The sequence below is a fragment of the Entelurus aequoreus genome, linkage group LG13 (genome assembly GCF_033978785.1).
Source record: "Entelurus aequoreus isolate RoL-2023_Sb linkage group LG13, RoL_Eaeq_v1.1, whole genome shotgun sequence".
Lineage (NCBI taxonomy): Eukaryota > Metazoa > Chordata > Actinopteri > Syngnathiformes > Syngnathidae > Entelurus > Entelurus aequoreus.
In genome coordinates, this window is record NC_084743.1 from 61,031,477 (window position 1) to 61,048,498 (window position 17,022).

The 17,022-nt window shown below is 38.2% G+C and overlaps 1 protein-coding gene across 1 annotated transcript in view; it reads left to right on the top strand.

Moving 5' to 3' along the window:
- Positions 1-16,812, top strand: part of LOC133663560 (lissencephaly-1 homolog A) — a 49,883-nt gene extending 33,071 nt beyond the window's left edge. The window contains exons 4-11 of the mRNA XM_062068114.1: positions 1,221-1,295; positions 4,370-4,576; positions 9,740-9,908; positions 10,460-10,562; positions 10,658-10,886; positions 13,140-13,241; positions 13,314-13,470; positions 15,525-16,812. Of these exons, the coding sequence (XP_061924098.1) occupies positions 1,221-1,295; positions 4,370-4,576; positions 9,740-9,908; positions 10,460-10,562; positions 10,658-10,886; positions 13,140-13,241; positions 13,314-13,470; positions 15,525-15,598 (1,116 nt within the window). The 3' untranslated portion in view covers positions 15,599-16,812. The remainder of the gene's footprint in view (positions 1-1,220; positions 1,296-4,369; positions 4,577-9,739; positions 9,909-10,459; positions 10,563-10,657; positions 10,887-13,139; positions 13,242-13,313; positions 13,471-15,524) is intronic.
- The last annotated feature ends 210 nt before the right edge of the window (positions 16,813-17,022 follow it).

Consider the following 17,022-nt stretch of genomic DNA (forward strand, 5'->3'; position numbering starts at 1 on the left):
CATCTACCTTTCTATAGCATACTCTTCCTTCAACCTGCCTTCATATGACACTCCAGCGCATTTTCCTTTGTGCTTTTATTCATTCTTGTGCTGGACGTTTTCTCCGTGCAAGCAGGGTAAATAATAGATGAATGGCACAGGGAGATCTGTGCACCCTGTTGGGTTTCTACAGCTCTGTCCGGAGCATGCAATGTTAGGCATAAAGGTATTCCCTTTACCGGAAATGTAGGTAGGATTAGTTCTGACTAAATTCAACACACACACACACACACACACAAACACCAACCAACATTTGGAGCTGTACTACCAACTGGTTATTGGCTAGCATCCCGGAGTGAAGTCTGGCACTCTTTGTGTGCGTGTGTCTCATGTGTGTTGGTGAGTGTCCAGGCAGATGGTCGATTAGATGATGGCAGACTTGTTTGAAATTGGCTTCCCTGTTTGCTTTTATGGTATGGTTCCTCTCCATTGGCCTAGTTTAAGTCTCACATTTTTAACCCCACTCATCATTGAAAGCTTCCAAAACGGAGTACTAGGGTTGGCCGCATCCTTCCAGTAATTAAGGGTGTCTGCTTTTTGTTTCCTGGCAAGGACGGAGGAGGTAGCTGTGAACCAATTTACTTGTGGCTGCCTGTCAGTGAGAGGTTGTTAAAATCAGACAGTCTTCTTACCTTAAGTATTTTTTTGCGGGCAGCATACGCATATATATTCTTGTATATCAATGGGGACAATGGATATAGTGTCAAAGAGGATGAGGGCCATTATCCAGGCATAATTTGGGTTCTTTATGACTGCCATTTGAGCCCCGTAATAATAGAATTTTCATAGTTTCACCATGTCAAACTTGCAAATTCTTGGCTGAAATATGCTCAAATGACTTGCCAGTATCTCGTGTTAGCCTGCAGGTCTGCCACAAGTAATTTTCCTCACTTAACCAGACTGTAAGATGCATAAACCTTCTTGTCTGCAGGAGATTAGCCATTGTGAGAAGGATTAAGGCTAGAGTGTGTGTTTGTACATGTTTTGTACAGTAGAGTGGTAGTGGCCTCTGGGCAAGTCACTGTTACCCTGTGTGGGGATGTGTAAATAATGTTCTTTCATATAAAAGCCAATGTCCTCTGCTTGCTGCCCCAGCTGGCGCAGTCCCACTGGCCTCTGCGATTATGCTGATTCTTCAACTGTTTGCCTGATGTGCGTTATTTTGCCCCTTTCTCCCGCAGAATGAAGAATTGGACAAGAAGTATGCTGGCCTTTTGGAAAAAAAATGGACTTCAGTCATCAGATTACAAAAGAAGGTTTGTTGTCCGCCTTTTTATTGAAGAAGGCTTGTGGGGATTGCAGTCTTGTGGTATGGTTCGTGATATCACCGATGGATCCACAGTACTTTGACTGTTAATGTAGGATAATCTATTAAAGGGGAACTGCACTTTTTTTTTTAAAAATGTTGCCTATCGTTCACAATTATTATGAGACAAAATCCTACATGTCTTTTAAACATCTTTTTTTTAAAAAGATGATAAAAACGCTTGGAAGATGCGGCTAAAGGGAGTCACCGTTGTAGCCTTCAAGGCCCTCAAAACAACTTCAAAACGGTTTATACACACACTGCAAGTCTATATATAATGTAGTAACAGACACTGTCATAACAATATGTAACATAATATTTACCGTTTTTTGGTCATTTTAATCATTGCCGGAACTAATTCTTTGGTGCATTTATTTCCGTTTGGATAACAGCGCACGTCTGACTTCTGGCGACAAACCCTTCCGGATACAAACACGTGAGTGTGTTCTAATCATGGCAGATTCGGTAACAAACCACAAAGATGACTATTTTTGGACAAATGCGGATTCACATGATCTTTTTGAATCTGAATTTATGGAGTAGGGATTTCTGCTTCTAGAAGCGAGCATGAAGAAGAGTGAGACGTTGGCGCAGACGAAAGCCGAGAGAGTGAGGTGCAGGTGGCTCGAAGCTGCAAAATGAAAGTGAATCAAAGCTGCAAAATATGGAATTTGAAGCCAAGCTATTTTGACATAAATGGAGTGCTTACCCATAATTAAGTGGAAAAAAACGTCACTAGCCAACTGGACAAAACAGACAACTGTCCATTGAGTAAGTCACACTTTATATCACAGCACGTCCTGCGTGTATCATGACAGACAGCATACGCTGTCTGGCCAGCTGCGTAGAAACAAAACATTAAATGTGGGCTAATACTTTACAGATACTGTAATATGATTTTTCATGTTTTTCAGTCAGTACAGATTGGTGTCTTATGGCAGTGTTGTGCATTGCAAATTCAAACGCATTTCGTGCTGACGTAGAAGCTAGCTTATGACTTGCCGTAGTTTGCGTCTACGGATAATACTATAGCACGCCAATGTGTTAGTACACTAGAAAAAGGGTTCCTCCGTGTTGCTCTTACAATAACAATGTCGCTACATTTTGGTTATTATACAGGTTATGGAATGTAAATTAAGTATTGTTGACGATTTTTTGAATGCATGTTTAAAGTTATTTAGTGGTGGACTTGATTGCTCCCATTAGCTGCCATGCTAGCCACCAAGAAAGAGACGATTTTTATATGTTAGAAAGCGGGGGAAAAACAAACAAACTTTTGTCGTCTTGTCTCTTATAAGGATTGTGAATTATAGGCAAAATTCCCCCAAAAAACTGCAGTGCCCCTTAAGGGACACTAACTGAAGCCAAAAGTTAGTGGAACAAGCAAAAAAGGCACTGCAAGCTTCTAAATAACAATTAATTCCCTCCTTAAATGTACTAAATACATCAGCTGGGGTTTTCACTAGGCTAAACTTTTCAGCTCGATACTGATATCGATACCATAGGGATTAATAAAAATGACCCCGAAATTTAATTGAAATAGTTTATATTATAACAAAAATGCAGTAATGACCTCTATTGCGATATGCAACAATAAAATAACTACATGTTAAACAACATTTCAAAATAATTGAAGAAAAAAGGAAACTATGACAGTGCTTCTGTTTCTCAATTATTTTCTGTCTCACCCCCACACCCCTCACTTAGGAAGAAGAAACCATTTTGTCCACCCCACACTCTCCACCATTAATAGTACAATTTTTTAATAAAATTGTTATACAGTAAGTACACCTCTGCATAACATTAAATACTTATTAACATTTAAAAAAATACAAAAAAAAAAAAATATATATATATATATATATATATATATATATATATATATATATATATATATATATATATATATATATATATATATATATATATATATATATATTAACTAACAACAAAGAATAACTATTAACATAGTTTTTTAGTCAGAAACAGAAAAGATTTAAAGCGCATCAATTTCTCTGGAAAAAAAATAAAAATGTGATCCCTATTCAAACATTTTTTGACCAACTTGAGCCATTTGATACTGAAAAATAAAATAAACTCAATAAGTACCAATGAATTAAAATGTAACCGCAACATTAACTTAGGAGCACAAAATATAAAACACTTTATATTCAATACAAAAATGAATAAAACAATTTGTGCTGATTTTTACAGGATCTTTCACAGGCCTCCTCTAGCATTGCACCACGCCCTCCCCCAGGGGCCCCCGCCCCACTATTTGAAAAGGAATGAACTATGACAAGTTTCAAGTTATCTGAGGTAGTGCAAATAAATAAATTGCCAACAATTAGAACAATATTTTGAGGTTGTATAGTGCAATGTTAAAGGTTGACGTTTCTCTGCTTCATTGCAGGATTTTGTGAGAGAAAATAACACTCGCCAGTAACCAACATTGACACAATCTATTATGTAATAGATGGACATGCCTGATTTGTTTTAACATTTTGTTAAATTAACGTGACGTCAGCCTTTAACTGCTCGCTGCGGCTAATTGATAGTAATAAGGCGGCCTACATTCATGCGGGCCACGATAACATCAGTAATGACTTTGAAACCAAAGATTTACTAATTTGTCGAAATTCATTGTAAAGGCCAGGGTGTCGATCCATGCTTTGCCAAATTTGACGCACTACTTGACTTCTTAACGACCACAGTTGCACACAGCTTCGTCATCCTTGGACTTTCCTTGTTTGTTTGCCTTGAAGGCAAAATACCTTTTAAACTAGAGATCAGTTGATCTCTACTCCAAACAGCACTTTTGTCTGTTTTCGACCAAAACCGGTTGCTTTGGCCGTCCAGCAGCCATCCTCTATTGTTGCTGTGGGACAGACTGCAGTGCAGCGTCATCCAGGGTGGGAGGAGGAGTTAGATAGTATAAATACTCCTGGAAATTACTATCGATTCAGGATATCGATACGTTTGACAACCCTATCAGCCTGTAACGTGCGTTCTTGTTCCGGACAGGTTATGGAACTTGAATCCAAGCTGAACGAAGCAAAGGAGGAAATCACCCTGGGTGGACCGGTTAGTCAAAAGCGTGACCCCAAAGAGTGGATCCCACGTCCCCCAGAAAGGTATGCGCTAAGTGGCCACCGCAGTCCAGTTACCCGCGTCATCTTCCACCCAGTCTTCAGTGTGATGGTTTCTGCGTCAGAGGATGCAACAATAAAGGTCAGTGCTGCTGAATGGAACAAGAGTTTTTTTTATTGTATTGTGTCTTTCAATATTTTCAAATGTTTTGAATTTAGAACTATCAGGACCCTCCCTTTTGCGGGGAAGAGTCCACCCAGATTTAGTTCTCAGGCTGTCTAAACTAATGGGAGGTTACTAGCGTTAAAGATTAACAATTTATTCTGTACAAAACAGTAAGAACAAACAATAGCAATATAAGCACTTTAGTCCAGATCGGTCTCTAAAATGGTCTCCTTTCTCACATGCTTTTGTTCACCTTGGCTGCCTCGCCTTGTCAGAGATCGATACTGAAAGTTAACTTGGTGCACACACACACACACGCACACACACACACACACACACACACACACACACACACACACACACACACTATTGCTGCTCGGTCCTGGTACACCGTGACACCATTGAAACTAAAGAGAATGTTTGTGTGTGTGTGTTTATTAGGGCTGCAACTAACCATTATTTTGATAATCGATTAGTCGACTCGTCAGATTATAAAGCGTACACATATTTAATGGCTGTAATTTTTCCAACAACTTTCAAATGCAGCTTAAGTTGTTTTAGACGTGCTTCCAAAGAACAGAGGACTAATTCATTCGTAAGTATTTATTTATACTGTAACTGCTGCTCATTCAGCCGTTACCAAATTAAGATTACTATTAAAACGTTGTCCATTTAAAAGAAAGGAAAGGAAAAGTGCTAAAAAAAAATACCCTTGTTTATGTATAAAAACAGTTGAAATAGCAGCAAAAAAAACAAACAACCTAAAAAAAAATGCACTTTATGATGTTTAAAAAGCTGCACAATGATATAGTGACTTGATTAACTTCTGGTTGTTTTAGCACTCTAATAGACTCAATGTATAGAATTGTATCACGGATTATTCTTAATATTATAGCTATTTAATAGATAGATAATAACATCTATTAATAACATCTTATGATACTTTCGCATTGGTGCCTTACGTCTGTCTGTGTGTCTGTGTGAGTGCGCGGTTCGCCTTTGTTATTGTGCCTTTTTTATTGCATTGCATTTTGACGATGCTTTAAAAAGTACTTGAATTGATTTAGACAAAATTTAAGTGGCTGACTTTGGCTAAAACGATAGTTATTTATTTTTCACACTTGTTAGCTAGCTAGCAAGGTACAAGCTAACACTCTTACCGGGGTTGAGTCCAGATCATCCCTACAGACGTTTGAATCATGCCTCGGCTTTAAATGCTCGTGTGTCACAGATGTACTGCCATAAAAACAAAGTCCGCTTTTGCAAAATGAGCAAGGTATTCATGTTTTTAGGAAAATTAGGGGGAAATTCTTTGACACTTTAAAGGTTTTCACTGCCGATGTTTTTGAAAGTGCGGGCACGGAAAAACATGAGTGATGACGTCACGACGATTGTCGACAATTTATTTTAAAATCGTTGCACCCTTAGTGTATATGCGCATAGGTAAAAAAAAGGGTGATATCCTTATGTTTATCTGTTCAAGCAAAAGAAAGGCCAAAGCTAGTATATTGTGTATATATATTATAAAAATATAATATATCGTATATAACATATATACTGTATATATAATATGTAAATATTACATATGTTATATTTTATATTGCTACTACGGTACATTTTTAGTCTACTTTATACCTGCATTATCCTTTCCATCCTTACACTTTCCAACCTTTGTAACTGAACTTCTGTTTGGAACAATTTCCCTTTTGGATTATTAAAGTTTGTCTAAATTTAACTTTTAAGGCGTTCCATTTTGCTAAGAGGTGGGAAAATATTCCTCTAGCAGAACACTGCACTTTTGTAAATAGCACATTGAATCTTTTGAAATTTGAAAAAAAAATCACATGATTTTTAAAGGACATCATCTGTGTTCCACCATGAGAATCTGGTCAGAAGCATGCTAAAGCTTTGCCTTTAAAATGCTGTTAAATGTACTTTTCTGTTTAAGTGCACTCTCGTGGATTGTGGGTAAATGTTTGCTTAAGACTGTAAAGATAATTTAAATTGCTAATGTCGGCAGTAGCTGGAAGGTTACTGTTGGAAGTCTGGTTTGTGATTAAACAGAAATAGTCTGCTGAAATGCCGGAAACCTTCTATAGTTGAAAACAATTCAAAGTCAAATTGAGGTCACAGATTCCAGGATGTCTTGCAAAACCGTTATGAAAAATAATATGGTGATAAAACAAATTCCTAGTGAAAGACAGGCAATACACTGGAGCTGGGAATACTTTGATATATATTTTTTCATCTTATCTGGCAAATTGCCTCTACTGCATTCATTGTTTTGATTCCTTTGGCTGCCAATATTCTAACAGTACTTTTTTTCATTTTTACTTGATGAGACAATGGACACATCATTCATACCTTTCTTATTTTGATAATTTAATTATTCCAAAACTTGTTTTCTATCCACCATGTCCTGTTTCATCAAGATGTCTACTGTACACTAAATGAAGTTTCCATACAAATCTGATAAACTGGGTCTTACGACAAAGTTATCCATTATGCTGTCCTCTTTGGACTGTGACTTTGCTAAAGCTCTCTGTTATGGACACACCCTGGATTACACCCGCATCATCTTTGTATGCCTAGATTCCATAGACAAACTCCACCGTCTGCCTCTTGGCTAAGAAGCCACATTGTGCCTCACTGGACAATTCCAATATCCTATTAAGCTGTTTGTTCGGCATATTTTATTCATGAGACACATGTACATCATCTTCTCAGCTACACCCACACAGCAGGGGTTCAGGTCCCTATTTTGGCATCTTCGTCCCCTCCCAATGCCACCCTTGTCTCCCGATGCAACAGCACCTCTCGGCAATGTACCACATTTCTATTCCTCCTAAACAGCATTTGTACCATCATACCCGCCATTAGAGCCCTGCCTCACTCCCTTTGGAGCAGAACGGCTCTGGGGCAAATCTAAAATTCTGCTCCACCCTCATACTCATGCTACTCGGCCTCCTCTGTCTGTGCCCTACTTTTCTACCTCCAAACAGCCCTGTTGAATTTTTAACTGAGTAGACCTTGCACGCTTCAGTTTCTTTTGACAAACACCTCAATCCAATGTAGCAGTTAAGTCCGATAACACTGCCCTGCATTCATTCTCAAGAGATAAAGAATCAATCCAATTTGGTTTTATTGCATCTTGTTTAAATCTGTCATTGTGCATGTCTTGATATGTTGCGCAGCACAGTAAAGCATGTTGTTTACAAGTCTGCCTCATAGCCAGGTGGTTCTGGGTTTCAATCTTGGGCATGTTTGTTATTTGCATGTGCTTGCTTTGCATTTTTCTGGGTATTCCAGTCTCTCCCCCCAGTCACAATTGTGTTAGGTTATTTGGAGACTGTAAATGAGCCATAAATGTGAATGATTGTTGACAGTAAAAGCCCTGCGATTGATTGGCAACCAGTCCGGAATGTAACCCACTGTGATAGGCTTTAGCACACCCATGACACCGAACAAGAAACTAACAATTAGTCTAAAAAACTGACAAAATACACACATTTTTAGGTAAAATCTGAAAATTGGTGCCCTGAAATTTTAAATAGCTAATGGAAGAGCCCACCATGCAAGGTACTAGGGCTGTGAATCTAGGGCACCACACGATTCCTGCACTGCAAAAAGTCAGTGTTCAAAAACAAGGGAAAAAAATACAAAAATTAGGGGTATTTTATTTGAACTAAGCATAATTATCTGCCAATAGAACAAGAAAATTTGGCTTGTCAAGACTTTCCAAAACAAGTAAAATTAGCTAACCTCAATGAACCCAAAAATACCTTAAAATAAGTATATTCTCACTAATAACTGTACTACTATATGAGTAAGTTTCTATTGTTTCATTGAAAATAAAACAGCAAAGTCCATTTGGCTGTCATCTGTTTTAATATGAGACACAATTGTGTCAAAGTCTTGATTTTTTTTTCATGCTTGAAATAAGAAATTATTACTTTAAAAAAGTAGTTTTATACTTGTGAGTGTTGATGACACAGCTTTGCAACAGTTGATATTCTAGTTTCAAGCATGTTTTACTCAATATAGGTCATCAAATCTCAGCAACAAGCTGTAATATCTTACTGAGACCATTTAGGACCAAAACCCTTAAAACAAGTAAAGCACTCTAACATAAAATCTGCTTAGTGAGTAGAATTATCTTATCAGACAGAAAATAAGCAAATATCACCCTCATTTGAGATATTTAATCTTACTTAGATTTCAGTTTTTGCAGTGTGGGGGTAATGATTCGATTCAGAATTGATTCTTGATTCAAAATCAGTACTTTTATGATAATAGTGGGTGTCAGTTCTATGATTAAAAACAGCTCTGATAAATTTCTATATTACTGGTGCTTATAATATTTTTGTTTAATAAAAATCTACTCAAACATTTACTAAAGTGACTGGGTAGGATTTTTTAAAAAACATTTTAAAGCGATTTTTGATTTATTTGAATCCATTAAGAATCGATACACTTAAGAATCGCGTTTCATTCGAAAATAAATTTTTTGGACACCCCTACAAGGTACAACCCAATTTCATCATTAGGAGTTCCTTTTTTTTTGCTGTAGGACTTTCACATGGTCTCTAGGATTGACAGTGAAAACAGTCAAGTCTGTCATGCCGGCTTTGTGTTACAGGTTGCGCTAAAGGATTATTTGCTCAAGATGCTGATGAAATGCTTAAAACTGCCGATCAAGTGAACCTCCAAACACATTAAATCCGCTGATCTCCTCCAAGACAACCCCCCTGTGCATTTGGTACCTCGCAACCATCTGGCATCTTTAGCAGCTCTGTGCATGGGAGGGGGAAGAAGCATTGGTGGTGGGGGCGGAGGTGGAGGCGGTCTCCCTTTACCGTACCCACCACAAGAAATGAACCAGGGAGTGTTCATCCCTCTGTTGCTGTCTGAATCCATACGATGGCGGCTTTCTAATGCATGCTTCAACCCCTCTGTCAGTGCTCTATAGCAGTACCATGCTACATAGCTGTGACCTTCTGTGGCAATGTCATGTCAAAATGTGTCTGCCTTTACAAAAGTGTGTGTGTGTGTGTGTGTGAGAAAGAGAGACATACTGTATATAACAAGCTGTGCCTGTGGTGTGAACCTGCCATGGTCTAAGGTCTTTGTGTTCTTCAGGTGTGGGACTATGAGACAGGAGACTTTGAACGCACCCTTAAAGGCCACACCGATTCGGTGCAGGACATCTCTTTTGACCAGACTGGAAAACTGCTTGCATCCTGCTCTGCAGACATGACTATCAAGCTGTGGGATTTCCAAGGCTTTGAGTGCATCAGGACCATGCGCGGTACGTTGGGTTTTGTCGCAAAAACATTGAGAGAGCAACAATGAATTGATAGTAGACCTTCTTGTTAGGCTTTTTATATTGAAGTCAAGATTTTTTAATCCATTTTTTAGAGTAACTAAACTAAATTAGATATTTAAATAGTTATCTACTCCCTGATCATATCTATATCCTTTATCATTGGTCATATCACACCGAGTGGTGTGTCGCGGTCCTCTTTTAAACCCTAATTGCAAGGCAAATTATGCACACATGCACTCATGATAGGGCCATCCTGTTTGAGGGGACCGCCACACTTTTTGTGGACGGCCAGCAGCACTTTCTGCTCGCACATTTAAAGTCAAAAGGTCTCATTATTTCCCGGCTCGTATACTATTGCCCACATTTTTATTCCCTTTCAAATCACCCTTCTCAACTCTCCTGCTTTTGTATTGTCAAACCCTTTTAGAGGCTGGAGACTTCCAAAATCACAGATGTTTACAATTCCGAAATGTTTTTTCACGCTAAAGATGTTTGATTTCCATTCCAATGATTCTTTTTATTCTTGATTTTAGGACATGACCACAACGTTTCATCTGTAGCCATAATGCCCAATGGAGATCACATAATTTCTGCCTCAAGGGACAAAACCATGAAAATGTGGGAGGTGGCAACTGGGTAAAAAAAAAATCTCTTTTAAAACATAATATTCTCTCTCTTTTTAGTCACATTCACAGGATGATGATTCCCCTTTATATATTTGTGTCCACTAGTTACTGTGTGAAGACCTACACAGGCCACAGGGAGTGGGTCCGCATGGTGCGGCCCAACCAGGACGGCACTTTACTTGCCAGCTGCTCCAATGACCAGACCGTGCGTGTGTGGGTTGTGGCCAACAAAGAGTGCAAGGCTGAACTACGGGAGCACGAGCATGTGGTGGAGTGCATCGCCTGGGCACCCGAGAGTGCCCATCCCACCATTCTCGAAGCCACAGGCTCTGAGGTAATGACCTGCACTGCAAGTAGAGATCAACCGATATGTTTTATTTCTGGGCCGATTATTAGTAGCCAGGGTAGCCGCTAACCGATATTTGGAGCCGATAGTAATTTGCAGTAAAAGTTATATAAAAATGAATAGTAGGGATGTCCGATAATATCGGACTGCCGATATTATCAGCCGATAAATGCTTTAAAATGTAATATCGGAAAACATCGGTGACGGTTTCAAAATTATCGGTATCGGTTTCAAAAAGTACAATTTATGACTTTTTAAAACGCAGCTGTGTACACGGATGTAGGGAGAAGTACAGAGCGCAAATAAACCTTAAAGGCACTGCCTTCGCTTGCCGGCCCAGTCACATAATATCTACGGCTTTTCACAGAAACAAGTGAATGCAAGGCATACTTGGTCAACAGCCATACAGGTCACACTGAGGGTGTCCGTATAAACAACTTTAACACTGTTACAAATATGCGCCACACTGTGAACCCACACCAAACAAGAATGACAAACACATTTCGGGAGAACATCCGCACCGTAACACACCATAAACACAACAGAACAAATACCCAGAACCCCTTGCAGCACTAACTCTTCCGGGATGCTACAATATACACACACACACACACACACACACACACACACACACACACACACACACACACACACACACACACACACACACCTCAACCCCGCCCACCTCAACCTCCTCATGCTCTCTCAGGGAGAGTATGTCCCAAATTCCAAGCTGCTGTTTTGAGGCATGTTAAAAAAAATAATGCAATTTGTGACTTCAATAATAAATATGGCAGTGCCATGTTGGCATTTTTTTCCATAACTTGAGTTGATTTATTTTGGAAAACCTTGTTATATTGTTTAATGCATCCAGCTAGGCATCACAACAAAATTAGGCATAATAATGTGTTAATTCCACGACTGTATATATCGGTATCTGTTGATATCGGTATCGGTAATTAAGATTTGGACAATATCGGAATATCTGATATCTGCAAAAAAGCCATTATCGGACATCTCTAATGAATAGTATGTGTCATTAAACAGCTGAGCGAGGCTTTAGGTTGTTTTTTAACATTATTTTTTTGAAAATGTCGGACCAGTGGCGACATGTTTTGTGCGGTGCTAATACTGTGACTTTAGCACCAAAACAACATCACAGAATTTCACAAGCACATTTATTACATGTGTCTAAGAGGAGCACCAACATTTGCATTTCAAAATATAGAAAATCTCCTGGGAACATTTTTGAAAATATGGAATTTCTCTACGACGCCGTATACCTTGTTTTTGAGACTATAGAGTGCACTGGTATATAAGCCACACCCACTAAATTGTAGGGGGGAAATATATTTTCCCACATATTAGCAGCACCGGACTATAAGCCGCAGACGTATATGTTGTGAAATAAGTTATTTACACGTCCCGGAAGAGTTAGTGCTGCAAGGGGTTCTGGGTATTTGCTCTGTTGTGTTACGGTGCGGATGTTCTCCCAAATTGTGTTTGTCATTCTTGTTTGGTGTGGGTTCACAGTGTGGCGCATATTTGTAACAGTGTTAAAGTTGTTTATACCGTCACCCTCAGTGTGACCTGTATGGCTGTTGACCAAGTATGAATTGCATTCACTTCTGTGAAAAGCCGTAAATATTATGTGATTGGGTTGGCACACAAAGGCAGTGCCTTTAAGGCACGCCCCCAATATTGTTGTCTGGGTGGAAATCGGGAGAAATTCAGGAGAATGGTTGCCCCGGGAGATTTTCGGGAGGGGCACTGAAATTCGGGAGTCTCCCGGGGAAATTGGGAGGGTTGGCAAGTATGACGCAACTGCTCTGTACTTCTCCCTACGTCCGTGTACCACTCCGTACAGCGGCGTTTTAAAAAGTCATAAATTGTACTTTTTGAAACCGATACCGATATTTTCCGATATTACACTTTAAGCATTTATCGGCCGATAATATCGGCAGTCCGATATTATCGGACATCTCTATTTATTACTATTACTATTTACTAATTGTTAAAGAAAACAACTAAATATTGGTATCATGTGTATATATTGCATCTGCTGATGTAGTTTTGTTGTAGTTGTAATAATAAAAAAAAAAAGACAGATACTCATCAAATTGTCCGATAATTGGTCGATCTCTAACTAAAAGTGCCTTGAACAACAAAGACTGTGGTGCCTCGCTGAAACCACAAACCTGAACGAGTTCAATCATTCGAATTTGTTTTGTGTCCAAACAGACCAAGAGGAGCGGTAAGCCAGGCCCCTTCCTGCTGTCCGGCTCCAGAGACAAAACCATCAAGATGTGGGACGTCAGCTCATGCTCGTGCCTTATGACTCTGGTGAGGACCATCCCAGCCGTGTTTGTTTATCACAGAAACCTCCTGCAATTAATTCCTTCATGTCTGTCATAGGTTGGCCATGACAACTGGGTGCGCGGTATCCTTTTTCACCCTGGAGGCAAGTTTATCGTGTCCTCCGCAGATGACAAGACCCTAAGGATCTGGGACTACAAGAACAAGCGCTGCATGAAAACCCTCGGTGCCCACGAACACTTTGTTACCTCTTTGGGTAAGTAGTGGGGACGCTCCCGTTTATACTGCTGATTAACTCTGAATTTTTCAATGTATTCATGGTTTGTGCTATTGACAGTGTAACAATATCAACACAATATACATAGTTTCTTATTCTTCTATTATTTACAATTATTTGATCAAAACAAAGTCAATAGTACACAAAAACTAAACAAAATCAAAAACTACGATCAATCATTTGTCCTCAGTCATCCTGTGTCCAGGGAATTATTCCCTGAGTTTGTAAACATTAACAACCAAAACGTTTTTGAGTAAATAAAAATATCGACCTAACCACTCTATTACAAATCATATACTGATACTACCCTTGGTATCGACATCACCAATTATGGACCGATCCAACAGTTGTTGTTATATTATCTTCCCTCTAACTCTTATTAATCTACTTGTTAATTTCCTGTTAATAACTGCTTACTTTCTGCGGTAAGGTAAGAAAAAAACAACAACACAAAAACGTATATTCAGTTTGAGGTCAAGCAAAAAACATTGGAATGCAGAAAATCCCAAAACACAGAATATGCTCCAGGAAAAAACTGGATTTGCATATGATTTCACAACACATTTGTTTAAAATATCACGTCATGGTAGTAGTTTGTTTTTCAGTTGGGATGTTTTTAAAACTGCTTCAAAGTTATACTGAAACTGCCACACAATTTGAGTAAACATTATAGTGGAATTTTGATTTATGAACTTAATTGATTTGTAATTGATATTATCGGTCAATAAATGCTTTAAAATATAATATCGGAAAATATCGGTATCGTTTTTTAAATTATCGGTATCGGTTTTTTGTGTGTTTTTTTTATTAAATCAACATAAAAAACACAAGATACACTTACAATTAGTGCACCAACCCCAAAAAAACTCCCTCCCCCATTTACACTCATTCACACTCATTCACACAAAAGGGTTGTTTCTTTCTGTTATTAATATTCTGGTTCCTACATTATATATCAATATATATCAATACAGTCTGCAAGGGATACAGTCCGTAAGCACACATGATTGTGCGTGCTGCTGGTCCACTAATAGTACTAACCTTTAACAGTTAATTTTACTCCTTTTCATTAATTACTAGTTTCTATGTAACTGTTTTTATATTGTTTTACTTTCTTTTTTTATTCAAGAAAATGTTTTTAATTGATTTATCTTATTTTATTAATTTTGAATAAAAGGACCTTATCTTCACCATACCTGGTTGTCCAAATCAGGCATAATAATGTGTTAATTCCACGACTGTATATATCGGTATCGGTTGATATCGGTATCAGTTGATATCGGTATCTGTAATTAAAGAGTTGGACAACATCGGATATCGGCAAAAAGCCATTATCGGACATCCCTATTTGTAATGTATGTATGTATGTATGTATGTATATGTATGTGTATATATATATGTGTGTGTATATATATATGTGTATTAAAAAAATGTATGTATATGTGTATATATGTATATGTATGTATATATGTATATACATACTGAAAATGTTAAAGTGCAGATTTCTTCTTAAGAAACAATGTAAACATGAATAATGGGTTCAAGCCTCGACAAAAGTCCATATTTTAGTGAAGGTTTGTACACTTTAAACACAATATAAAGTGCTATACTGTACTGTATATCATATAACAAGGGGGTGATGGATCAACTTTCTCTTTATTACCAAGCCAAAACAACAAGCTGTACTGTCCTGAATGCGCTACTCTGCCAACACGTGCACACACGGGACCCTTTTGATGCCCTCATAACCTATCAGAAATCACAAAAATACCTAAATTGAATGACCATATTGCTACAATAATAAACATTTTAAAAAGTAAAAATCCACTTATATTGGCAGAGGGAGGGAGGAGGGGCCACTAGGGTGCCTTGTAAGACACATATTTTAGCAGCATAGTTTAAAGTGCAGAAGTACATAAAGTGCAACAATTTTTATCCAAATCCACATAACCCAGCATACAGTGTACCGGTGGTAGCCATCAGGTAGTACAAGTGTTGGCATTCACTTTCAATTTGTTGCTTGTTTATTTCAGATTTCCACAAGGCTGCTCCTTACGTGGTCACTGGGAGTGTAGACCAGACAGTAAAAGTGTGGGAGTGCCGCTGAGTCTGATATGAGGATAGACCACCCCTGACTACCCAGAAGCTCTTTGGGATCCTGCCTCCTTCCTCCCCCACCGTATCATTCCACCCCCTCACCTAAGCTAAACTCCACCCGCACATCTTCATCTCCCTCAGCTGCACCTGCTACCACCATGGTTACTCACCCATTGTGCTCCCCGGTCTTAATAACCTTTGCCCCCGCCCACCCTCTCTATGTAAATTATTCCTGGATGTAGATCGAGCTATTAAATGTTACACGGAAAAAAAGTATTCTTGCATGGTAATCAAAACTTGTATACTGTAAATTTGCATAACGTCTAGAAGTACCATAGGTTTAACACAGGGCTGGTCACGCAGCCTTACTGACCACCGAAGGCAGATGTTTTTGACTGGGTGTAAAATGTAGGGCACTAAAAAATTAATTTAAGAAACGACAGTGTCTTTATGTGTAAGATTATTTGTGTCTATTTTTTTATTTAGATCTTTTTTTCTTTCCCTTTTCTGTCCTCGTCTGTCGGTGCCCAGCTTGGTAAAACCTTTGCGAGATAAGGCAGGAAAAGCATATTCGCCGAGACCGTCTGCCGCTTATTGAAACCATCTGTAGCTTTATACCATCACTTCTCAAGTGTGCATACCATTTCTCTTCATGTGGAACTAGGTCATGTTTTAATTCTTGTACATACCAATGTTTCAAACTGTTCCTGGACCTCGGGGTGGGATGATGTGCTCTCGTCACGGTGGCACATGAACAAATATTAGGCTCCCATCTGCATTTTAAGAATAGCAGCACTAAAAACTGACTGGAGCTCAACTCGGCCTGCCGGGTGGAGGCTGTCAATCCCGGGCACCTGATGGGGGGGATTACTCGATTTATAACGTCAGTTAGTTCAATTGTGTCTTTATTAAGAATGATTTTTAATTTTCCTCGACACTGAGTTTACGTAACTGAATTTGGTGGACAGAATTTTTCTTTATATTTTCATTTCATTTCCTAATTTAATTTACCGAAAGTGGGTCTCGAGTTTTGAAGCGACAGAAGTTTCTGCACTGAATTTATTAGTGTATTTTAACAAACTGAAATGTCAAAAACACATTTTGCTTGCAATTTTTTATTTAATAAAATGTAATGCATTGCTATTTTTCATTAAATTATGCTAACAATTTCATACAAATTGTGAGCAAAAAAATTCAGCTATATGTATATAAATGTGTACACGTGTATGTCTATATATGTGTGTATATATGTATGTATGTGTGTGTATGTATATATATATATATATATATATATATATATATATATATATATATATATATATATATATATATATATATATATATATATATATATATATATATATATATATATATACACACATACATACATACATACACACACACATGTTTGTATATATGTGTATATACTGTATA